Source organism: Pseudomyrmex gracilis, unplaced genomic scaffold (assembly GCF_002006095.1).
Source record: "Pseudomyrmex gracilis isolate BER0280 unplaced genomic scaffold, ASM200609v1 scaffold_47, whole genome shotgun sequence".
Lineage (NCBI taxonomy): Eukaryota > Metazoa > Arthropoda > Insecta > Hymenoptera > Formicidae > Pseudomyrmex > Pseudomyrmex gracilis.
In genome coordinates, this window is record NW_018020631.1 from 545,365 (window position 1) to 573,029 (window position 27,665).

General features: G+C 38.9%; 1 protein-coding gene across 1 annotated transcript in view; it reads left to right on the forward strand.

The window, feature by feature from the left end:
- LOC109853382 (zwei Ig domain protein zig-8-like) overlaps positions 1 to 27,665 on the forward strand; it is a 231,126-nt gene that overhangs the window by 45,454 nt on the left and 158,007 nt on the right. The window contains exon 2 of the mRNA XM_020425454.1: positions 5,865 to 6,031. Coding sequence (XP_020281043.1) covers positions 5,865 to 6,031 — 167 coding nt within the window. The remainder of the gene's footprint in view (positions 1 to 5,864; positions 6,032 to 27,665) is intronic.

The window sequence follows — 27,665 nt, forward strand, 5'->3', positions numbered from 1 at the left end:
ATAATAAATTATATGTATAATATATATTATTTAATATATTATTATTATTATTATTATTATATATTATATATTATATATTATATATTATATATTATATATTATAATATATTATGACAGCTAGTACACGTACGACAGTATGACATGAATCGAGAAACACATTATCCGAGAAACGTCACCGAGACGTCTAATCAACGTCGCGAAAAAGAGGCAATAATCAAGATCGATAGAATCGATTCTGATTATTTGCACACGCTTTTTCTGGTAGGAAAAAGAAAACAAAATTTTAGCCTTAAAAGATTTAATTATTAGCGACGTTAAGTTAATTCACACGCTTGCTCGAAATTTTATTGTTCTGGACTATATTTAAGCAATTAATTCATGTTTTAGTTGTTTCAATTTATTTTACTTAGATTGGAGAAGAGAACAAAAAGACTGTACAATAAAACGTATATACGTGTTTTACCACGAAGACACGTGCTACTTTCGTATCGATCACGTTGGAAGCTGGAGTCTGGTACACGTAACTGCACTCTTCGCAAGGACCGTTCGCCATTTTGCCGGGTACTTCAATCAGATTTACAAATATCGATGTGACAACATCCCCCAAAGCTCTAATAAACACTTTTGTGTTTGTGATACTGTCGATGAAAATCCCAGCTTGATTTGCTCGCGCCTCTCTTACTGCTCGTATGTAGATCTGCCGACGATTCTCGAATCGCGCGCGCCGTAATGAAAATCCGATTAACTCTCACGCAATTATTCCCTTCGATGCAATTATAAGCGATTCTCGTTTTACTGTCCGCGATGAGATATATCCTTTATATTTCTAATATTATATATCCATTTAATCGAGAAACTAAAGAGAAGAATGTATGTGTGTGTGTATTTGCTTTGCATTATTTTGCTTTTATTTGCCATAAGTATACGTGAAATTATTGATCTTGCTATTATACATATTAATAAAGCAAATATCATCATATTGTAGATAATCATTAAAATTATATATATATCGCAAACATTTTAACGCAATTAGTCTTAATCACTGAAGGTCAAAAATCAAGTAATCTAAAATAACAGCACAAGATATATCTATGCCTGAGCTAGATCGTGTTTTATTGTCAGATTATAACAACAAAAAATAGTTTTTCTGTAAAATAAAAAGTTGGGATAGAAAAAAAATCTACAAGATCGTTAGATTTCTGAATTTTCTTTGCGAGAAAACATTGTGCACTCCTTAAGTATTAAGTCGCTCTCAACTATCGAGGTTGAACTGCGCTCGATTGCTCGGAGAAATCCTTCGCAGCTCTGCTCTGAAATCAGCGGTGCCTGATTTATGCGTCTTCCCACGTGTCTCACAAATTTCCCGGCAACCTTCGAATTTCCTGCTGCGACCACGTAATCCAACGAAAGCGGGTTTGACTTCGTCCACGCCCGGACATACGTCGGCGGATCGTTTCGGCCAGCGTCATCGCGGTTAAGATCGAATTGGCAGCTTCGATCTCGCCCTGCTTTACGAGAGAGCGGCCGGTGTCGAACGTGCTCTGGGAATTTATGATTTCAACGAAAATACATTCCGCCGGCGTTTTCCGGGCCGGGTCAGTTCCGGATTAAAACTTTCCCGTGACCGTACGAAGCGTGGAACGTTAACTGAGATTGAAACTAATTGCAGAATTAAAAGGAAGTTTTTGAAAGTTGATCCTGCATTTATGTAACTAAGGTCGATTATGTAAAGAGTCTCGAATTAGTTAGAATAATTAATGCTCTTTCGTTATATGATAAAGCAAATGCCTTAATTCCATAACGTCTCAGTTTTTCTGCCTACATATGATTTTTTCTTATTTCAGAGAAGGTTCTTTTTAAAGAATAATTTTTCTTGTGCTATAATTTGATGGATATTTCTCGTGCGCGACAAATTTTTAAATGATGGCAACTGACAATAGCTGAAACGATCAGACATCCATCAAATCATCGACTCTCTGAGGTTTCAAGCCGTTGGTAACTGTAGCTCACGATCCTTTCAACCGACCATACGTCACGTAACATACATCGAACGCTTCGCTTCGGTGCTTTCGAAGCGTAATCCCTCGAGTGTATAGCGCGCGAATGCGAGTCAATTTTTGCGACAAAAGTCCGGTCGAACAACACGCGGCTGCACCCGGTGGAATGTGACCCTTATAGTGGCCCGAATTACTCTTTCGGTGACAAAACCTGCACATTTTCGCTACTCATAGCGCGCTACATTCGACCCAATCAAAAAGAGCCGAAGGCTTTACTATATTGTTGACCGAGCTCGGTTGAGGTTTGGATGTAATTTATCCGCATCGTGGCTGCAATGTGTACCATCACGTAATTAATTATCTTAAATATATGATAATATAGTTTATCACCAGCAAACATGTTGCGTTCTATACTAGTAAATATTAGTCTCTCTCAATATTCTCGTATCCTAAACTGTATACCCACACAGCGGCTTTGTAACTGCGATAAAACAACACATCTGGCCGACCGAGATAATTACTTGGTAACCGCCGGCTATCAATGTTTTAAATAATAAAACGTATCATATAAACGCGTGTACCGCCATTCACTGCATCCTGATAGCAGTTACTTTAAACGTACATTTCTCATACTATAGAATAGAGATGTTGCAACGTGCACTAGCTTCTCTTTCACCTAATTCTCTTTGAACGGCATTATACGAAACGGGGCAAAAACCTCTTCTTTGTTCTGGCACGTTGTCCTCGCACAACAAGCGAGAGTTACAACGTTGTAACCGCACGATACGCCAGGTGCACTAACACACACGTGTGCGCGGCAGTGCCGTGTATCCGCTTCACGGGCCACAGGTTATAACTTTGCGAGCGAAAACGCTGCGTACTATACAACCTCGCGCCGCGCCGCGCCGCGTCATATCCGTGCGCCAGCGATTTTTGGACCTGCTGTTTTATCGACAAGTCCGTCCGTTATTTATTATTCTCCGGTTATTGATCAGCGCGAATCACCGTAGCACCCTTGTAAAACTCGGTCGCGGGATATGAAAGCGCTCGTCGCGACGATGACAAATTATTTTAGTATGAAACGGCTGCGCTTTAGCTTCACCTGACGCTCACGTCGTGTAAATCAAAATAGACAACATGACATAAAATCAAAATTTATTAAAAAACAAAAGTCCCGATTAATTATTTAATAACATGAACTTAATAAAAACTAATATTTTAAGATTTATATAATCTAACAAGAGAATTATTTCGTTGTTAAATTTATGGTAAAAAATCGTCACATCGAATATGATGCGTTTAATCGATATATTTAAGCTCGACTTACGCGACGTCGATATTGACTATTAATGAATATTGACTATTATCGGAGCGTGTGTTCCGTCATTTGATATCTTGAATATAATATCGCGTTGTCCTCTCTACGTGCGATGCTATTCGGCGTCCAATAATAATTAAACGTTGCGCGGTATTTGTGTAGGAAGCGGCGTGGCGGCTCTGAGCGACGCTGTTCTCGTTATAGAAAAGTTTTCATTTCCCGTCGGAGCGTTTCCTGAACTGTTTCCTGATCGTGACCTTTTGCATCCGACTGAATGGTGCACGCGCGTATCAGGGTATTGATAACGCGGCTCACGGGAGTAGGTATATAATGCTTTTGTCATTGCACGCCAAGAGCGCGAGCAACAATCAATCGATTTTCGATGAAATACAATTTGTTACCTTGATACGAATTACACCTAAGGAGGAATCGCGCTGACGCTTGCACGCACGTCTTCGCGAACGCTCGCGTCGCGCGCCACCCCGTTGCTCGCGTATCGATTGCACACGCCTGTTCTACCTGTTATTAAATGGATCGGAGCAGAGAACGTCGAACCAGCAAATTGATTCATTTGTCACTGATAAACGTAGCAGGAAAGGAAATATAATAGTGCGCCGCAACTAATGTCGACGGTCTTATGATCGTTCTTTTCTTTTTTTTTTCGATTAGATATAAACGTGTATAAATATGCTATCTAAATTTAAAAAACAACATTATTTATAATTACAATAAAATATACATATATTATAATAAAATATATTATACATAAAAATTAAGTACACAAATTATAAGTTATACTAATAATGTTTACAATATATTAATTATAAAAAATGTTAAGCAAGAGCTTAAACATTATCAGTAGATAAAATTGAAAAACTCGAGGAATACTACAAGAATTTATGTAAATTTGGTAAGAAAATTGACTTGCTTAAACTTTGTAAACTTCAAATCTTATTCAAACGATTCGACGGTTAACTGCCAAAGTTCACGCTAGTCCCGTAAAATAAGCGAAATGTTACGCAATTTCCGTATATATTTCTTGGCTCCTGCGTGTCCCGATTTATGCAAGTAGAAATACGCAAAAGAGTATAAAAACTTCAAGTATATATTCACTTTAGGTACTTTGAGCTTTAGAGCTTTTGTTTTTTCATGTTTATCTTGACACACAGTAATATAAGTTTAGTTTTTAATAAATATTTTATTTATAAAAACTATTATTAAGATAATTTTTAAACTGTGTATTTTCAAGGTAAGTTCTAAGATCGCCATATAATCGGGAATGTCGTCGGTAATTAGCGAGCAATCTAACGCTAATATCAGCAAAATAACTGTTGTTAGCGCGCGCAAACACGATGGAATGTTAAGCTCGCAAAACATATTCTCTCTAAACTGACCCACATGCAAAACACCGTCAGTGGGTAAAGAACTACAGTCATGCAAGCTCGCCTATTCCGAAACAGCCTCTACTCCCAAGCAGCCGATTAATCTGTGATCTGTGTCTTACCCGCAGATAGGACACAAATGCTTGTAAGCTTATCTTGTTCTGCCTACCAATCGATATCTGAGTTTAGACGCTAGCGGCGTTAGTCGAAATCTACCATGGCCATGATAACGTCAACAATGGTCACCACAATATCGCAATGTGATATACTTGGATACATTGTATCGTTTTTAAACGACAAAAAATACTATTCACGAAATACTTTTTGATTTGAATCTCACGTAGTAAAATTATAAATAAATATACATATATAATATCTTGCGCGGCTATGTAAGAAGATTTGCATTGTGATAACACACAGCAGTTTCCAAACATATTAACGTTGCCGGGTATTTATAAAAGCTGCTTGCCTTGCGTTTTGCTCAATAATACATGATTATACGAGATGCGCGGCAAGAGAGGAGCGGTTGTAGGAGGTTATTTCCACATAATAGAACATAGTACGTAGATTTAATAATGCTGATGTAAACTTGTACATAAAGCAGCACGGCGCCGGTGTGTGTTTTGATTTAACAATAATGAAAATCGTAGATCTATGAGCGTTATATCGCAGCATAAAAAGAGAAGCGCCAGCTAACACAACACGATATCGTATTCTCGCTTCGTGAGAATTTAGGTTTTAGCTAAAAACTTTAGCCATTTAAAGCCGTAGTTTACAGAGATAAGACTATATATTTTACGTAAAGTAGAAGAGCTATTGGACAACCACATTCAACGGAGTAAATGAGCGCCGAGAAGACGGACCTTTAATTTTATAAACGGTCGCGACGACATCTCGCCAAAGTTCCGCCTTCTCTCGCCGCAAATGGCCTCCGACCTGAAAGCATGAAATAATTTCAGTCACTTCAATGTCCAACTCGAAACCGGAGAAATGTGAAATACGAGAAAAGACGAATTGCTCGATGAGTTTACGTTTCGTCGCGAGCCGACAAAAGACTCGGAGTGCTCTCTCTGCACAAACGAAAGACGGTTAATGAGTTTCGCGACTTAGTTATGGACTACGCTAATTTCTGACGTTGACGTTTCCTCTGTGTTGTATGTTACGCAGGTACGTTCACTCGCGATCAGAGAGTCTTAAGCGGAGGTCTTCAGGGAAGTCGCAACGTCAGCAACGCGCCGGCATTCGACGAAACGAACGTGCCACGAAATGTCACTACCGCGGTCGGTCAGACTGCCTTTCTTCATTGCAGAGTTCATCAACTGGGCGACAAGGAGGTGAGTGACAGCATAATTCCTGGCATTTCACGGCTCGCTCTCGTCGAGACAACTCGCTAATTACACCGAGTAAATTCGCGTCCGACGGTATTACGGCGAAAGCTTGTGCGTGAAAATTGACTTTTCCGTAAATAAACGTGTAACTGTTCGCGTTACACCAGTTTTGCTCATTGCAATCTGCGTACGCATCTTGGGAAAAAGGGAATGAGTGGATTAATGTATTTAATTCCAAAACGTACGCTCACATATAACTCGACACGTGCTTTGCAGTCTGCTACAAATTGACGTAACACAAAAAAGAATGATTAAACCATACTTGTAAGATGTAAAATTCTGTAAAATTCTGTGTTAAAAAATGTTCAATTATAGGCCAATTTAAAATCTAATAAATTTTCTTGTTTGACAATAAAATTAATTTTATAAATTCATACATTGTGTTCTCATTCATTTTAAGTGTTGACTTTGCCAGCAACAAAAGTACTTCTTAAGGCAACGAGCGTAACATTAAAAAAACCTTGAGTGATTTCTTGAGAAAGTTCATAGTTTTTTAGTAGCGACTCTTAAGTGCTGCATAGAATATCAGATAAAAAAAAATCATTTTACAATATCCTCGATGCGCGTCAAAGATAGAACGACGTTGCTGTTGCGGTTATGGTTGCTTCATCGTTTTTCAAAATTTCCAATCCCGGGCATACCTCTCTGTCCGGGCTGTATAGATTCAAGTAGAGCTGCTGGGTTAACATTACCGCAAGGTTGGCCTGCGGTTTTTGGTTAGGTCGTTGATAGAATATGCATGACACGCCTGTTTGAAGAGCTAAATCTGCTCAAAGGCGAATGGAGGTATGCCAGCTATTATCTTTGCGGATTTTTGACTCAGACTACAAAATTGATTGACACTTAATTAAATTGGAAACAGTTTCACGCGTGTCACTTGAAATTATGTCCTATCTTTTGTTCGTGAAATCAACTGGTCGTTGTACATTTTACTGCAAATCACGAAAACTGTTAAACCTATAAAAATTCAACACGAGAAATAACTATGCGTAAAACCGTTGACATTAAGAAATTAATAATCAATTATGTAACACGTCGATTACAGCAGTTTCAACATGATTTTTCTTGTGCGCGCCGTTAGGTTTACTATTTAATCAAGTCGCGCAATCTTCAAGTTAGTTTCCGCAACGAGAGTTTCCGGAGAACATGCGAAGATTTGATATTTCGTGAAGTTTCAGCCAATGCCTAGTTCGCGGGAGTTTACGTCGGTAGGGATATATCGACATTACCTGCATAACAAGAAGGAGAGAGAGAGAGAGTTCCGATATTACGTAATTCAACAAATACCAATATCGTTGTGCGCGGAATTACTCAAAGTTTCGGTTTGGAATATTGAGTTTATTGCATTAAATACCGAACGTGCACGCTTAAAATATCACAAGTTTTCTGTAAAATACACTCAATCGAAATTAAAATTGATTGTACAACTAGCGTAATTCAAATAGTTTTAATTGATCATTCTTATGTTTTGCGATGGGAGTAGCTTAGCTTTTGCTCGGGAATGTTCTCTTTTACGGTTAAATTGTTGCAAAATGTCTTACACTATCGTGGAAAGGGGCAGCTGGACTGATTACTCGTTAACGACGCAATTATTCATTTGTGGGTCAATAACGTGAGGTTCAGCTATTTCCAAGGGAAAGGGAGACAGGAGACGAAGGGATAGTCTCTACCACGCATCACTGATAACTTGCAAACGCTACGATCGTTTTCATTTCGATAATTACTAGCTAACTGCGACTGAACTACAACGAGATTTGTATGTATCACGCAAGAAATCGTACCGGAATTTCGGAAGTGTATGATCTTGTTGTTTACAACGTAATGAAAAAAAGAATATAAAAATATATTAATTAGAATTCACACACTACTACACGCTTCAATCAAAGAAATTTTTTAATGGATTTAGCGAATTTATAATTTAAAGTACCACTTTGTTTCTTCGTGGAAAATATTAAGCGACAGGATCAAAGGTAATCTTGTCGCGTTGTGCGTTTCGTACGTGGTTTGACGCGCAGAAAGTGCATACATATACATACATATTATATACAGAGTATCGCGGGGCAAATGTTTGAAGTAACAGAAGAGCTAACTGAGACATTCGCGTCAGTCCTTTTCCCGACTTAGCAAAGCTGTTACAACAACGTATCTCAAAAGTAGTTGTAAGCTCAGCTTTCCATTCTCAACATTAACATGTTGTTTGTGTGAAACGTATACTTGTAGTTGGAAATATTTACGAAATACACCACCAATGAAATTTTATCCTAGGTGAAAAAGCGCAGTTTTAATGCAGCCGACGGCTAGATAATCAAGGGAAAAAGCAGCGTAGTATTTCCGGCACTTGTGTAAAGCTGCAATCGTTCTCGCGCTCACGTACGCGTCTAGTGACATTCTCGGTGCATCTCGAAAGTTAGCGAGTCGTGTTTACGCTGACACATTGTGTCAGTGCTTCAGTCCAACTCGAAATCGGGACATTTACTATGTTCGCACGTGCGCCGAAAGCAACTTGATACCGCCATATGTGGCTTATACGGGGTGCCCATCCGTAAAATGAAAACGCAACATTTGCATTGCTAATTCCGTGCGTGCTGTTACATTACGCGTTTGTTGACCCAGAATAATATTTCAAAGAGAGAAGTCATCGACCTGGTCTCTATTACAGAGTATATTCACCTGTATTTCAAATTACAAAGGCAAATGGAAAAAGTTAAATTGACGCAAATCAAATCGTAAAAAATTTCGATTTTCCGACATTCTAACTCCAAACAACCGCACTTGAAATTTTATTCCGATTTTAGTCGGAAAACTTGTAATCTTTCTTCTTTCTTTTTCTTTTATCAAAAATGTCTAAAAGTTTTCGAGATTTATGTCATATAATCCAGTCGTATAAACGATCTTTTTTCCGGAATCGATTTACTCGAAGGAAGATGAATTCGGACGAATGTGCTGGTTTTCCGTTTCGGAATTCCACACGATCAAGATCTAAATCGATGAGACGTCACTGTATCCAGAGTAATAGAAAAAAGTGGATCAGTTGACCGTTTTGGAAGAGCCCACACGGTTCTTTTCTCAACTTGAATAAGCATCGCGTTGAGGAACGAAGATGTCATTCATCCCTAGCCGGGTTTTGAAGATTTATGCGCGACCTTGCGAACAAGAAGGGAAAACCGGATCTCCGATGTGGACGATCATTACTGTTACGGCTTTGTTTGAGTAGCAAAGCGACCCGCGCTGCAAAATACCGCATTGTAGATCCCGCGACCAAAGTCTGATGGGACGACTAGCGAGATCAGCGAGATGCGGAACCGAGCCTTATCTCCTTTGCCGTTCTTCCGAACGACAAAGCTAATACGCTTTTGATAGTCCATTAAGGGTATTTCAAGCAGAAAATTTTGTTACTCTACATTTTGAGATGAATCTAGTCATTTCGCGAGCTTGTTAGCACACTTTATATACGTGGGAGTATCCACGATATTTCAAGTTATATCGATATTTATAGTGATAATTTTTATTGACAGTGTTTCAAATAATACATCTTATTAAGTAAAGAGTTACTATGTAAACTAAGCATACATGTTGGAAGCATATGTTGGCGTACTTCGATACTATGCTAATGTAATTACAGTAACAGTACGTATATCGATTAGCTTTATTTCGAATATTGTCACGTACACTTAAGTACGGTACACTTGTAATAATCTTATTGTGTTTCTATTTAATAGTGCCGGTAGATACGCGTTTAAACCTTCCTGCTAGCTGTACTGACCAAAGTACTTTTGCGTGTAACAAGCATGACATGATTGTTACATTTATCGTTGCGCAAATGTGCAAAAAGCAAATGTACACAATAATGCAAAGAAAAAATTAATTAAATATCATCTAATAAAATTGAAAAATACAATTTAATATATCTGTGTATTAATAAATAACATTGTTTACATGTCTATATTTTGTACATCGATCGGTGTTTTATTAGTTAAGATAAAATTTGTAGAACGTTGCGCACTGAGATGGTTAATGGTAATTTCGCACGAAACTCCTTCGTATCTAGCAAACACGAAGATGATATAGCCTCCTTAAGGCATAGACGCTTCTAATAGCTTGCAATTTGAAATCGATCCCTCAGGGGTAGATCGACGGAATTAATTGAATATTCGAAATTCCCAATCAGGCGGCGATAATCGCGATTCGATCGCGCGCCGCTTATGGTTAGCGAATAAATTAAATCTCGATATGAAAAAGGGACGACGCGGGATAAAAGAGAGAAAACTGCTGCGTTTAATCCGAACAATTGCTTTTCCAATACCAAACATTTAGCTTCGCACGTATCTCGATTTCGTACTTCTTTCTCTACTGGTGACCACGGCATCCGCTTCTCCCTCTCTCTTATATTTATTTATTATTGTTTCCACCTCTTTTATGGCATAACGATTGGAGCACGGAACGATCCGATAAAATTGCAAAACAACTTCGGGTGATTGCGCAGATTTCGCGTTTTGCTGTTAAAACTATACGCGGAAAAAGAGCAATTTTAAATATCTCTTTTTCCTATTCTATGAGAGATGAGATTTAAAATTTTTCTATTTTACGTTCTTCTTTTATCGCAGTATATGCAATGTGTTTATCTCTGCTTTTTCCGTGCAATAATAATTATAATGTCAGTAATTTTATTATATATCATCATTTATTCAAATATATTAACAGCTCTGAATTAAATGATCGATATTACACTGGAAAAGTAGAATTATTATGAACACGAGTGATATATTACGTATGATATGAGCATTAAAAGTAATATAAACGAACAACTATAATCATTCAAAGAGAATATAATCTTGGTATCTGGGATTCATTTTATCACAATTATACACATATAGAGTGTGCAAAGCAAAAGAAAAAAATCAAGCAGGAAAAGATCGGACCATATTTATTCATTTTATTCTGACATTCTGTATCATGTTTCTTTATTCGTACAAGACATTTTCGAAGAGAAAACCTCTTTTCTAGTGTACGCATAAATCTTGTTACGACGCAAAATGGACATTATAAATCGCCTTGTTTCTCAGTTACAACAAACGTCGTGAAGGTGCATACACTCGTTCGTTTAGACATAGGGAGAACACTAAGAACAGGTGCACCGAGTGAAACGCGCGCGACGAAGAATTATATTTAAATATGATAGACGGGAAGTGCGCGCGCGTGATGTAAGTCGCAAAGATTTGTCGTCGTATCGTTTCTTCCAAATGTTACGAGATTTCGTATGTGCACGCGCGTTTACTCGCTCGACCTGAAAGATTCCATTTATAAAGTGTGTTCTGTTATAAAGCTCTCATAAAACTTTTGCTTCTACTTTTCCGAACTATTCTAATGTGCTAGACAAATGTAGCATATAGATGTACTTCGTGTAAAAAGATTCCTTACAGCGTACAAAAATAATTCATATTTAAAAGTAATATGTGTGCAGTATTGTATTACTCATTCTCTTTGTTATTTTTCATATGTGGATCAAATCAACAAATGCATGATACTCATGACGAACAAGACAGACAGAGAGAGAGAGAAAGAAATGAAGAAGCGTTATTAACGTTGCGCGCTAAAAATAAGAGACATCTTTTAAATCTTACTTCGCGCAAGTACTAATTACGACGTCGCGCAGAATGGTTTTTATATAAAATACGCTTTAAATAATCTCTTAAATAAGAGTTGCGCTTCCATTATAAAGATTTTGTAATTAAAACTAAGCTTCAATATTGTAACTTTAAATAAGACATTACGTTATATACGGTTTTACATAATCTGTGTTTTCGAGACAATCCGTAAGAAGCTGAAGTGTAACAACGAAATACTTTCTTGTCGTCTTACAGTTTTATTATCTATAATTCTATTGTACATTTATCAACTCGTGATGGAGCAGACAAAAAAAGAGATTTTGTTTATTTAATTAAATTAGAATAATCAATATTGTCAGAGGTAACCAACTCGATGATAAATAAAATCTTTAGAATTAATATACACGTATGAACTGCAATTCTAATAATTTATTATGAAAATAATTGCGCAGAAGCTTGAACAGTATCTATACTGCGCACGAAACATGTTCATAACCGCACGTGAAAACCGTGTAACGAATGTCGCGGCGGGAATTACGTATATCCATTTCGCTGGATGTGATTTCAAAATTAATCAACTGCGCATATTATCTGGCCGAGATGAAGATAGAGACATACACGGAGGTAGATGAAGCGTGAGAGCTCCGAGATGACATCGAGAGTTACGACGAACCGAGAGAGGGGCTGTTTGCCAGATTTATCTGACGTCAGGCCGACCTTCTGCCTTCCCGGTAACCAGTAAACCTGGCTTCGCCTCGACGAATTTACGAGATATGGAACATTGTGGATTTGTTTATCGCGTCGTCGTGGATTTCCGCCGGCACTGAGCGATCTACCGAGCGAGCGTTTCGACTAACACGCCGATTCTCTACTTGCTCCGAGCAAGTATATATCGTAGTATATATATATATATATGTGTATATATATATATATATATATCACATGAAACAAACAAGGGATCAAACATCACCGAATGGACCGCCGAAAGTCGCATGCTCGTAAGCTAGCCACGTTTCACTGCGACACGGTGATCTCACCTGTAGAAAGAATATATAGCTATTTTTCTCCGTAAAGCATCGAAAATGTCCTTGCTGGTTAAAGCACGGCTTATCGAGTGCTCACGCAGCATAACAGCTTAATAATCTTTCTTTCTCTCATTTTTTCCTTCTTTCTCTGTCTCTCTCTCTCTCTCTCTCTCTCTTCTTCTGTTTTTCTCACCGCGATGAAACCGCAAAGAACAAAGCGTAGAAGAAAGAAACAGTCGCGCTAATATTCTCAATAATCGCGAGTAATCCACAGAACAGATTACCAAAGAGATGTGTTTTTGCGAAACCAGGAGGAACGGTAATAAAATCGTCCCTGCACCGGAGTAACCAGCTGACGTATGTTTACGGACGGGACTTCTTGTAGAGATCATTAGTTCACGGCGAAGGGTGGTCGCTTGTTATCGGCAGCATACATTTTATATAGACTGGCACAGATTGCGGTCGCGGTTTAACCGACGATAATGTCCCGCTTGCTCCGATACGTAATGTTCGGCGATATTTCGTGGCACTCGATCGCGGTGCACACTTGTACAATTCTCTTCGCCGTAAGGCGAGTATTAACGCTTTCCTTCCGAGAAAGGATCGGGTCACCAAGGTTGTTTGGATGAAATGTGGTCGTGTCCGGTACCAAGCGCGTCATTTTGAGGATTAACTCTTAATACGGTGCAATAAAATCTTTCTTCGTCTCTATTTTACTCTCTAGAGAAAACATTTGTCAAAATATAGATAAGCAGAAAATAATCGCGCAAAAAATGATAGTAACGTAAATGTTTCCATCAAACAATTGAAACTAAATCTCGCATAGTTCTAGTCCCGATCGATATCACCGAGCTCCATCCACTCGAAATAGCTATCTTTGATCATTGTGAATTAATACCACTCTTTCAGCAGGCTCGCTAAATCAGAACTACACATTCGCTTTGAGCAACGTGCGCGAATTTATGTTAAAACGAAATTGCCAGTTTCGATTGGCTCTCGTTTCTCTTCGCAGTAGTAGTAACTGCTATTATGGGCGGACGTCGCAGTAGTATTAACGGTTACGTAGTCAGCCAAAAGACACGTTTTTCGCTTTTCTTCAAATACCAAAGAAATATATATTTTTTAATGTAGATTTTGTTGTCTATTTTAATATAAAAGTATTTTTTATCGTATGTAGACAATTGGTATGTCGTGATAATTTATTATAAAAAGCAAGTACATCTATATAAAATATCACAGATCGAGCGTTACATTTCAGTAGTATATCAAAGTTTATATATTTGAAACATTATGTAACTTGCTGTATTTGATGTTCTCTTTGAACTCTTGATATATAATGCGCTAGTCACGAAAGGGTTAAATCAGACGACGTTTGCTCCATCGCTGCTTTCCACCCCGAAACGAGGTATTTAGGGTGCCGTTGACGAATACGTTAGACGTGCAGACGACGTGCGCGCGTTTGAAGGACGATCGTCGACGAGAAAGGTGACTTTGGCGACCGGGATAAAGAGGAAACGTCTGAATGGCGGTGCCGATGAAAGGCTTTGTGAGATTGATAGAGCGAATCGGAAGCGAAGCGTGACTGAACAAAGCGCGGGATAAAGGCTGCGTCAGGAATGCCGATGTAAGTTGCGAAAAGTTCAGACGAATTTACACAATCCGCACTTTATTACAATCGAAAATGATCACGTCGGATAAACGGGTGCTCATCAGTACTTTTTTTATCAGCATTTCAAAGTAGATAAGGTTTTTGTGAATAGTTGTTTGCGAGGTTTGCTTCTCTTTTACGTTGAATAATTTATTCGCGATGATTGCGTCGAACAAAAAAACACAGCATAAATTTTCCTTGTAAGATACACGTCGCTTACAACGACGATGTATAAAGCGCGCCGGGTAAAATGAAATGAATGAATTACGATGCGTCTTTTTATCTGCGTCTTTTTATTTCTCGCAACGTAACTTTAATTGTACGAGGAGATTCGCGTCGCGTTCTCAATGTTCTCCAGTTTCGCGCCTTGCGCGAGAGGCACTTCACATACTTCTCTCTAAGAGAGAAGTATGTAGTTTGGTTATTCAGCAGTTATACGACTCTCTTAGCTCGCACTAATTAATCCGCATTCTCGCTCTTCTGTAAAGTGATACTTGTAATAAAAATATTTGCGATTCATTAAGAAATATTTTATTAATCTCTTTTTACATGTTACTGCATATATAAGCGCATTTTACGAAACTTTAATTATGTGCGTGCGCGTACAATTATATTTATAAAATTACATTTTGAATTTGTATATGAATGGATAGTTAAACATTAATCTTTCGAGCCATCTCTCGAATAATTCTCCACGTGGATCTACAAATCACTACCTAGCTATTGGCAATAATTTGACATGACCTTTCCGAACAATTCGCGGTTTCAGTATGATCTCGTTCTACAATTGCATGCAAGTGCACGGTTACGCGTGTCATACAGCCTGTCGATGATTTATCTGGAAACTGCCGATAACTGAGCGGTGGTCTTCGCAGTGATTAAATCGTCATGCAGTCGCTGACATGACGTTATCGGAGTCGGGCGCGCAAATCACAACAGAGAAAGGCAAAGACGACTTTGAACGACGTAACAATGGAGGATGGCAGTTACAGAGAACGCGATACAATTGGCAGGCCTCATGTCGGTATACGCGGTTTCGACGGGATGATCCAAGGACGAACGGATAGAGGCCAATGTTGCGACCAGGCTTTGATACTGCGCGTGCCACGCAAACACGCCAGATCCGCTCGTCCGATCGCTCATTCTGGCTTGGTTCAGCCAAGCCGAGATGGCCCCGATCTGCTGATGCCTCCCGATGTCGGAAGTCGATGCAATTCAACGTGTCCAATTGTTCATCGATATAGTGATTTATCAGTGAACAAACCGATATATCTATAACATATGAGAAAGAACTTTGTACGTGTTTGTTAGTAAAAAAGACGGTAAAAGTTGAAAACGCGTATTTTGAATCATGAACCGTCTTTGACAAAAAATAATCAATTTATTACAAAAAATAAAACCATCGCATTTGAAAGTTACGCAATGTCAAACAAACACATTGAAAAATATAAAAGACACAAATGTCTCTCAAATTTGTATTATTTCTTACGCACAGAAAATATCTTTCTTTCGTAGCGACTGAATGTCGCAATATAAATTGGCGAAATGCCCCATAAATCCTGTTTTTGACAGTGTATTCTTAGCATAGCCGCATGCAAAATATTTTCCAACGTTCCGCGAGCTGCGTTTATTTTGCTCGCTTGCAGCGACCAGATTAATAGTCGATCCGCCGCCATTAATCCGCAAGTTTGTCCGGGCTTTAATTTAATCGCCGTAGCGAAGGATAATATTTTGTTGTCGCAGCCAAACGCACCCGGACAGATCCGCCTGCGCGATCGATAAATTCATCTGACGTTATTATATTTTGGAAGAGTTCCCGAGAGGATATTTTGAAGTTTCACACTCGGTGTTTGCTTGTCGCTTGTATGACATCAGGATTATTTGTCGCTGCGCCGCTATTAATCCCCGGCTTGTCCTAGCCGAAGATTAAATTCTCCCGACTCTCTTATTTTTTTTCTCTCCGGAACAATTAGAAAATAATAATAACACAAAACATACAGTATGAATAATAATAAATGCAATATATAATATATCTTACAATTGTTAAACCACAGGTTTAGAAAGTTATATCTCAAAAACAGCGACAAGTTTTATAACAAACTGTCGTGTATCTACAAAAAAGGAACTTGTATCACAGCGTGAGATTGCAGTACGCTACTTCGAATTCGCGATGGAAAGAGTTGACGTCGATTTAACAGTAATAGTTTTTACGTGTGAAAAACAACTTGAAAACAATAAGTACTAACTATTTATTCGGTGCAATATTCATTCGCGCTCGCGACACGTACCATCATCGATGGATGTTTGTAAATTGCATTCGATTGCTGACCGCTAGAATACGACGATGGTCGCTTGCCGGTTGGGAAACATTGTGCATTCTGCGACAGTGCGACGGGGGAAGGTGATCAAATGTCGAGCATAAGAACACGCGAGGGCGCTTATTCGCTCTTGTTCGTTTTTTCCCTTTGTTTCACATTGGGGAGTGGCTTGGTATACAAAACACCACACGTTTGAGAAACACTATGATACGTGACCGACATGAATATAATCTCTCCTCTTCCCTCCCACCCGATACAGTTCTCGTTGTCATCACTTTGCGGCTACGCGAAATGCTATCCGCATTCCGCTATTCCGGAGCCGCACACTGCGATCGTGGTAGATACCATGACGATCGTTAATACTTTTCAAACCGGTACCAGTCTCTGACGTGTTACATGACAACCATTCTATCTTGCAACCTTTGTGCGGGTGTGTGCATACAGTCGGTGAAGACAGATCATTATTCTTTTATATGCGTTGGATATGACGCCCTTATATTATAGTTAACTTCTTTCTGTATGTTTTCTTTCTATATGTTTGAAATGTATTTGAAAAATGTGCAGCGTGATGCTGGAATCTATATGTGCACTTGTTGGAACGCATTTTTTTACACATTTAAAAAATGTCTTTAAATGAATCGATTTTATTTGAGTATCTTCCAACTTATTGATTATATAAAAAAACATGCATTGAACTGTAGAACTATTGTGGGCGCAAATAGAACTATACTTAGAATTTACAGGTTTTAAGATGGAGTGCCAAGTTCACATCGACAGACACGGGATATCATAAAGGAATGAAAAGAATCCAGGGATTCTTCCACGGATAGTTGCATACTCATTCACACGTTCACGCATAAACCTCATAAGTATTTGTCGAAGGCATAACTCTGTGAAGATTAATATCAAAGGTCGCCGGAAAATATCGAGTCTGAGAGAGATATCGATTTGATCGCATTTTTCAACAACGATAAAAAATTCTCCGGAGCGACGGAAAGAAAAAAATAGCGCGAATGGTAGAGAGAAAGAAAGAGCCCGATCAACGCGCTCGGAAAATATATAATTTATGACACGATATACTCACACCGATCATTAATCTTTGTAAAACCACCGGCGAGCACGTTTCCACATGACTGCCGAAAATCTCGATAGGAAAACTCATTGCTACCACATTCGTTGCTCGGAGCATGAGTTTCCCTTCAATGCATCGAGGCTTCATACTGATTATCCTTTCGGTGCTGGCGATACGTACAACTGTTCTTCATCCTTCGAGTTTGCTTGCTTTATTGATGCGAGTTAATGTGTCGTGAAAAATTTGTGTAGAGAATCGATAAATATTAGATACAACATTAAAAAGATAAATGAGACTTTACGTTGACAATATTTGCTATTAATACCAATGACACAAACTGATAAGATGAGCTTTCTGACATAATTTTCAAAATAGCACTTTTTAACATGTCGTCATGGTCTACCGTTTCTCTAAAGAGCAAAGAAATTTCTTATTCAAGTAATTTCGCGATTTTGCATGCGATCGCGCGTTGACATGTTGGAGCGAATTAATTTAACGATCGTAATTAACCGTAATTCCATTGCGTTCTATAAATAACTTATCGCGGCACGGTTGCGTCAGTGTCTAATAATTAATCCCGAAGCGAGCGCGCGGCGATGACGGCCGCGAGCATAAATGTAAATAGATCTTCAGCGTGAAATTTCGACACGACAGACGGAAATTTAAGTCCAGCTATATTTATACGACAACAATAAGCCTTCGACTTAACCAGGATTGCTTTTAATTACATTTTCATCACAGTAAGAAATACCGACAGTAAACAAGAAGAATAAAAAAACTCTGATGCAAGCGAGAAAAAGAAAAACATTTATAAAAATAATTGTGCAATAAATTTACACGTACTATAAATTTATTTGAAAATAATAAACTACATATTTATGTATACGTACCGTAACATACAAAGCATAATACTGTGCTTGGACATGCTTTCTCTTGTCTCTTCTCTTTGCCACTACATCTTCCTTTAAATGTAAAACGCATAGCAGCCCATCGTTCTAGCGTTGAAGTATCCTTTCGAAGCGGTCGAAGTTTCCTATTTTAGATTCGAAACATCTCGAGTGCGCTTGTCTCGCAGTTGCAGGGTGTATCTTATACAGACCGTATTTCCGCTATAAGTGAAGGCAAGTTGGACAGTCGAGGCAGTGGATTCGAATGGTATACTCGGCAGGTATAGTTACGATCCGTCCGAATGCGAGGCACAAAGCCTTCCATACGCTTCGTTGCTCGTAATCCTTGAGTACATATATGCGCACTCCGAACGAGTGAACTAGTTGAATTAGATTAAGCTTAATATAAGTCCGCACGTGCACGCGCGCGTGCGCGCGCGTTTCCCGAACATCCTTTCTTCTCTATAAAATACAGAGGTGACGTTATATTTACCGATTCTATTAAACATTTAACTCTGTATCAACACAAACGTGAAATTTAATTTATTTGATATAACGATAATATAATATCAATATTACATATATTTTTTACCGCACCTAATCTGCAGTTATTTATATTGTATTAACTTCAAATATATACAATTAATAAATATGTTTAATCCAAAAGTTTTAAATTTTTAATGTTTTAAATGTTCAATATGGAAGTTATATATACACGTAAATTCCTAATTTGTTGATCTTTCGATGTGTGAATATTCATATTCCGCATTTATACAATTTCTCGTTTGTTGAATGTAACGTAACAGTCACGCCGCGTTATCGTTATTAACTTGTTCACTCTTGTATTTTGCATGATAGCTGCTCGAGTATGTAACTTGTTTCGGTTGGTCGAGTTAGTTATGTCGCGGAACTTGTTTGTCTCTCGTATAATTCTTATCAGCAACGCAACTCCCGATGTGAATCGCGGAAACGTGGAATTCGTTTCAACGAAGTGGACATTGTTGTCTCGCGCGCACGCGAATAGAGGTCAGGTGCGGGAGAGAATTCGAAGAAAGTTCATCGACGAAAATCGAGAACACGAGCGATGTCTCCGCGACTTGCGCATTAAATTCATTAACTCGGCAACGAATCAGATATCGCATCGCTCTTTTTCACACTGACATCGTTAAAACTTGCAACAGTCACAATAAAGCATTTCGGCGCCGATGATTAACTTCTATCGCAATGCGCGATATTATTCGCAAAGTTCTTCTCATTACTGACAAGCGATAATCCTCCGATTTTGTATATACACCGGCACAACTTTGACGGTCGATGGACGCGTGACGACTCCGAGGTGCGCGAGAAAATAATAATTACACCTTCGTCCTAGTTCACACGTTCATGTGCAAGAGAGCTCTCGTTAGAGACTCGTTAATTACTGAGAGGCAACAGCCTCGCAACTTCGCGCCCGGTCGTTGTTTTTAGTTGTAATCACCAGATATTCTCCCATCTTTGTCTGAAGCAACTTTGTGACGTCTTTCTAGCGAATATTACTGATCAATTATATGCATTTCTGGGTCAAACTCATGTAACTCTTCTTGGGATAATTCTCGTAAGGTAAAAGGTCTTGAAATCCTTGCGCGGCGCATATTCGTATCCCGAAATAAGGTCTTGTCTTAACAGAAATGATGTGACATTTATACACGTGACATTTTGAGATGAACTTGCCAGTGCGAGTTTCTCGCTTATCTCGATGTAACGTGTCCTTTTTCTTACATGAAAAACAGCTTGTTTCAGAAAGTAGCTATTTTAACAATCTTTATTCAGAATTTTCGCGATCAATAGATATATTGATCACTTCTGATCAATATATCTATTAACGACGTTAGTTTCACTGTCTGTGCTCATTGTCGAAAGATTCCCGTCGCCAATGAATGAGATAAGACTGATTAGTAAGAAGTTGCTTAAAAACTTGATTATCGCGCCAATTGTGAAACTCGACTCTTAATTTAACTTGGGATCACTTTCAAATAACGAAGAGACTTTTGTTCGTCGCGAGCGGGGACCGGACGAGCGACGCAAAATCTTTGTCCGACATGCAAAGTGGAAATGCAAACTCGAGGATTGAACAGCAAGAGGCCGACGGGGAGAACTAGTGCAGTGTGACGAGGCAAATTGCACTCGACTGGCCACGAGAATTTGCCCCCTCCGACCACGCGCCAGCTTATCGCACCCGTGCAGTGCTACTTCCGGCGGTGGTTAAATGCTGGTTCATCCCTTAGTCCTCCTACCGTCATTACTCGATAACTTTGAAAATTTCGGTGTGGTGTCCCGTCCATGCAGCTGATACGTTTGACCACGTAATTCCAGAGAGAAAAGCTCATAATCCGCAGCTCCACTTACTCTCGGAATACAGTAGTTTCGTTATATGCTTTTATTTATGCGGCTGCACTAGCGTTAGAATGTGCAGCATAAGCTTTTTTTTTTGCTTGCACGCGCGCGCACGGTTAGTGTGTCATGCCGGAATACATTTTAGTACGACCTACTTTCTCCTGTCGTTAAGTGGAACTTTACGTTTGAATTAAAGCTATAGGCTTATATTACGTTACGTACGCGCAGTCGCTACGAATTTTGCATTTAATGTATGTTATTCCCGTGGTAGATTGATATGCATGAGATCTTGATGGTCAATTCAAAACGAAACATAGTAACACATCGTGATCTCGATTCTAATAATTGAATAGTACGCTACACGCACTCATAGATGTTTGTTTCTACATGTATGTCTTTATATATTTCCATTAATCAAAATTGAGTTTACTCGACGTATATCAGAATGAGCACTTGAAATGTTTATCATGCAATCAAAATAATTTATAATATAACATGTATGTACAACACTAATAAAAAAATATACGTAGTAAACACAAAAACTTTAATTAGCAAACTTAAGCAGCAAATTTATTGATAAAAAAGTTTGTGTGTGTTTTCGTGTGTGCGCACGCAGAGTAAAATATCTAATTTATACATTTACGGATTGTAACCCTCTGGTCAAACTGTATTAGGGTCTTGTAAGGCCTGACAGAAATTCTATATTTCTGCTTTTCTGATCATCATAATTATTCCGATGGCGCTGTAGGACCCTCTCATGTATTCATGAAGCGCTGGTAGTGGGAAGGTTATCGTCACCGTAGCGCACAAATCCACCATTATGACGCGATGAGTCGACGATAATCGTTATCGTCGAAGTTAAGCGCTCTACATTGAGATTGAACCCAGAATAGATGACATTTAACCGGACGGGCTGCAAAGCGGGATGGCGGTTTTTCCAACGACACCAAATTGTGAAGCTTAAAGCGAATGGCGATAGAAAGTCATCCGGTTTGACAATTAAATATTCAAGTCAATCGTTTGTTGTTGATCTCACCAAGTGTCGTGTTTGCGCATCAAAAAATCGTGTAAACATAAATAGCTTTCAAAAGTGATGATATAGAAACTTGAGCGCATTATTTGTCTTTGGAATTATTTTCACTTAATTTCGAAATATCAAATAAACGCATCTTTGGAATAATTACAAAAACTATGCCGGCGATCTAACAATCGTTTACGCATCGCATGTTTAACTCAGCATGAATAACATTTCTCGAGAATATACTATATTTGTACAACGATAGCAGAGAAACGCAGACAATCAAAAAGTTTATCTCGGGAGAGTTAAATCATTAGCCGAGAGTTCTCATATTCAATGATATACCCTTGTTAATTTAACCCATGCTCATTATTTGAGGAAAGAGTACGCTCACGCACACAGCTATAAAGACATTCTGAGGAAGGGATGGGATCCAGATCTCTCGCATGCAAGTGCTTACGAACGAGCCAATTTAAAAGTGCAATGGAACGGTGTACAAAGAGGAAAAAAGTATTTTCGCTTCGCGTTAGTCGCACTGGCTCGGACTATCCAACAGCCGCGGGATACCTCGAGCAAAGTGTGTTCTATTCGGAAATCCGCTTTACAGATCTCCCTGGGGCCCTCTTCGTCCACTTCCTTTCTCACCCTATCTCTCTTTCTAGCCCCCGTGTTCGGGTCTCTTTATCGTTTTGGTATACGCGTAGTACAACTCTTTTCCGATAAACAAAATGCAATTTGTGTGTTATCTCGTATTTGTGTGTTTACAATTACAAAATAGAACCAAAGAAAATCTCTCGTGAAACTATTAAATTGTTACAAGTCTCTGCTTACATTTTGCGATGATGTTTTGTTACAAATTAGTAGTCACGTGACGCAAGAGGTCACGTTTTGTGGCTGCTGCATGCGGTAACTGTTTCTTTTTCCTACATCTTTCCACTGACAGTAGAAAAGCACATAGATCACTCTGATTTTAATTGCCACTTTAATTGTTCTCTGAGAATTTCTCCCCGGATTACGTATTCTAAGACTCCATGGTAAACTGCGCGATATCACCGGTTACACAGCGTCGCGCAGCCACGGCGCGGTTCGTTCTATCCTCTTAGCCGATGGTAATCCGGATGTATCGAAGATCGACGTAGTCGATATCGACAGTTTCTGGTCGCAAGCCAAAAGCAATCCAAGCGCCGTGGATGCGTGCAATGAGCAACGATTTATTCAGTCGATCAATCCGATCGCCTCGCCTCGAGTTCAACGTTCGTGAGTAAAAGGGGGTGAGATCGATCGATATGGAAAAACAGAGAAAAAATTCTATCTAGATGCATAAGAGTGTTTTTTTTTTTTTTTTTTTTTTTTTTTTAAATTGGTCACCCAAATTGAATATTTAAAACGACTCTGTAATATGTATGAACATCGTCAATTGCTATCAGCGGCACACAAATTTGTATGCCAATATAAGAATTATTTACCATCATGGCGAATTGTTCGCTCGCTTTCTCTCTGTCTCTCTGGCTGAACTATAAAATATATTCAAACCACATTTAAATACTTAATCGTGATCTTGTTCGTAACTACAGTTGAATACCTGAGAGTAGTAAACCGTGGAAAAGAGATCACTATATGTACACGAAGAACCCCGGGCAGAATGAGTGCATTCATATTCCGTAAGAAGCATAAGAATGATACGACGCACGTCGTAGTGATACTCACTGCACATTATTCAGTGGTATTGCGGACAGTATCATCGCGTATTCGCTTAAGAGGTTAATATTTCATCCTAGCGTGACTGAAAATTTCGCGAAGCCGGCGCTGAAAAGTACTTGGCTAATGTCGCGCAACGAACACAGAAAAATGAATCGTACTGCACTAATACTCGTCTTATAAATGTTTATGCCGTTTTAACACGCGTAATTAAACAAACAGTTGGTTATAAAATTATTGCGGCAAACCACGAATTTTTTGAGTACTCCAAAATTTATCACTATTAAACCGTAACGCGAGTAAAACAATTTTTTAAATATCCAATAAAGTTGATATAATGCAATGTAAAATATACTTGGTTTTGATAATGCGTTAGTTTACACGGATCGGCTATTATATACGATAGCAATTTGAAAAAGTCGAATTTGTTTTTAATTGAAGGTTTGTTTTTTTTTTTAAAAAAAGAAGATTTAATTATATAAAATGTGAGTAAGAAATTATGTTTTAAAATTATTTACATGTTATGTGTAGTTAGGTTTAATGCTACAATATGCGTGCGCGCATATACATATCAGGTTTGTGTTACAGCTTTACTGGCAATGCGGCGTTTAAGGTATTAGCTCCGGAATATAGCTGTATATGTATATCATAGATATATTAATTGATGTCTGTGTGGGAATATATGTAAATTTCTGTGCGATGCGGTACTATAAGCACGCGTATCAGTGTAAATTACAAACCAAAGCGTGTTTGTGTCACGGTAACTTCATTAGCGTAAGACATACGGCATTCTACGCTCAAATATTATAAGATGTTGTGTGAACTGGTATTAAAATGGAATACAACAAAAGATATAAGCGCAACGTGACGCATGTATAAAATTCTTGCATGCATCGCGTGGATCGTCTATTCATATTCGTTCGAGATTTCGCGCATGATCGATCTTTTAAAATTGCGATATTTAAATCAGCTTGTTTCGTTCAGGCCGCGAATTTCTCGAGTGTAACAAATTTTACCGACCACTTTTAGCGAACGGCGAATCTGCTGGCCGCGGACTATTGAATACGTTCTTTCCGTTTTCTCCTAGGTTAAATCAATCGTAAAATTCCGAAGGTTTTTTGCTATATACTGAAACGCGGTGCGAATCAACATGTACACGTGCGTTCTGTGTTCTTCTCCATCCTTGGTTTTTGTTCGCGCGCGACCTCGCGTCGCGAGACGAATTGTATTTCCATGTAAAAATCGTGTAATAATAGCAGCAATACGCGAGTTTGTGACGGACATTTTTATAATTCTAACCACTCTCTGCCAACATGCTCGATTCTGTTTGGTTTTTTTTTTTTTTTGTTACGCACTTGCTAGATTAATAACGCGCTCGGTGGTGTGAACGACACTTTGGCGCATATTGTCGGTTAAAAGTATCGCAGACGCAACAACTACAAGCTGCGCAATTGACCCGCTTTTCTATACGCGGTGCGGTTCACTCGACAAGAGTACAGATTGGCTCTCTTATTCTCGTCCCACGCTTGACGTTAAACCGGGACACTTGTTCTGAGTTTTACTGATGTAATATACATGGCACATACGTGCAAAGTGCGCGCGCGGATTCGATTCGCGACGGTATATTTAACGGTAAATACACAGCAAGAATACAGATCATTATCCCGGCGGAAAAATCAGTACGCAAACGGAAATATATTGCTTTCGGGGGCAAAACTGCTTTTGTCGGATATCGTCACGATCAGCCACTAAGTCCCTTTCTCAAGCTCGCTGCCGACAGTAGTTCTCGCATTTTCTGTAGGGCGACGGATACTTTTTACAGCGCTTTGCTGATTACTTTCGTAGTTTAAATTGATTTTCCGTCCCGAAAGTTCCAACGAAATTCATCCCAAGTCGGCCGACTGGCCGAACGAGTTCGAAACGACGAAGAAGTGGACGACTCTTCAAGATCCGCATGGAACATGCGCACAATTTATCAGTTTGATTTTCAATCAGCGAAATGGGATGCACGATCGATTAACTAAGAAATTAATGTTCTGTAGACTAATCGAGACAATTTTTATGACGTTCTCACTAATGAAATAGTTTTTTTTCTCTATTTCAAGAAAAGTCAGATTTCTTTCTCTCTCTTCTTCTCTGCTCTTTTATAGCAATATTGACAATATGTTTGAATTGCGTCGCTGTATAAATGAATATCTAAATTGTTGCGGTTGCTATATCGAAAATCCAATTTGTTTCTTTCATTGTAGTGAACGCATGATATATATCTGTTTTGCGCTGTTCGTTCGAATGTTAAACGGTAAATAACTCATTTATCGAGGAAGTGGGTCCTCGTGCGCGGTTCTTGCATCCACGATTGCGCAAACGGCTACCCGTGGTACGGATCTTCCCAAGCGTGTAAATAAATGCAATTAACGCGGAATTAGATTACCGATTCGACTTTGCTCGGGATCTCGGACCCGCGTTCTCAGCGCATATATATTGTGCCAGTGAGTAATGAGAAGAGTAAGCGGGAGACAAGATGAGGAGCGATATCGCGGCGGCTTAATCCCTGGAGCCACAATTTCCCCTTTAAGTCCCCCCTTGCCGCTCCTCGTCGGATAAAGCTCACGCAATTAACGGGTAGACACAGTTAAGAGGTCCTCAGGCGTACGAACGCGCGCGCGGACAGCACTTCCAGCAGGTCTCTCCTTTCCAAAGCGAGAGGAAAGGACCGGGCAGAAATCTCTTCCGGGATTGCGATCGTTCGACCTCGACGTAATCGCGACTCGGCGGGAATGGACTATCGAACTGACTTAAGCGATCCTTGATCCGGAATGCGGATCCGGAGTAAACTGGGCGATAAGAGTTCCACGCTCGTCGCGAAAGTGCGCTTGGAAAGTTCGATTATTCAAGTACTCGATATAAAAGCGCTATATCGTTGAATAGAAAATATTGTCTTGTCATTATATCGAAATACAACGAAAATGTTAAATACTCCGAAAATTATTAGAAAAATATTATGTAAACGATATTAAAGATTTTAGTGTATCTTCTTGTTTATAAAAGTAAACTTAAACACTCGGATAAATTTGCTTTGGAACTCATAGCATTTGTATCAGCATTATCTTATGCTTGATGTACGCGCATGACTCCCGTTTGTGTCAGACGTATCTAATCAGTTATCTTGAAGCAGCGATGTAATCGGTGGGATAGAATCAATTGCCATCAAGTTGATCGACTGATGAGTTATCTTAATTCAAGTTGGAATCTGTGCTATGATTTAACGCGCAATCGCGTTCTCTCGAAAGCTTGACGAAATTACCGGAACATCATATATTTTACAAACGAACGCACAAGTGTTCCTACTGATTCTATTTATTTCACAAAAATTCGCCTATTGAAAACCAGTTTATCTTTAAATGTAATTGGAAAATATCGCACGTAATACTGCATAATACTATTGTGTTACAATTTAAAAAAAGCTAGAAATAGATTTAATTTAAAAGTTGTGCGTTTGTTTATATTCCATTACACAACATATAAAATATTCAATATATTTGATATCATTTTATCTTTATTAATTCTAAATAAAATTCAATTCTCGCATTAATTGTTAGTCAGGCAGTTCTGACGCAATCAGGTTGTTTTTTGTAACGATATCAGAAATTTTTACCACGAGAATTGCTATTACCGATATTCGACGGCTGTTTAAATGCCACAGCAGTGTAATAATGCCAGCGGGGCTTAAAGTGTGTTCACAAAGCCAGACACGAGGTGGTGCAATGTTTCCAGGTCAGTCGTTCTCGGGATCTCGGGAAGAAGATCAAGAAAGAAAGAAGAAATGAACCCGATCTCGCGATCGTTCGACTTCGACGTTACCGCTGCCTGGTAACAGGCGGCCAGTAACAGGCCATCGGCTACCGACTACCGAACTAGGGTTACCAATGATTTAC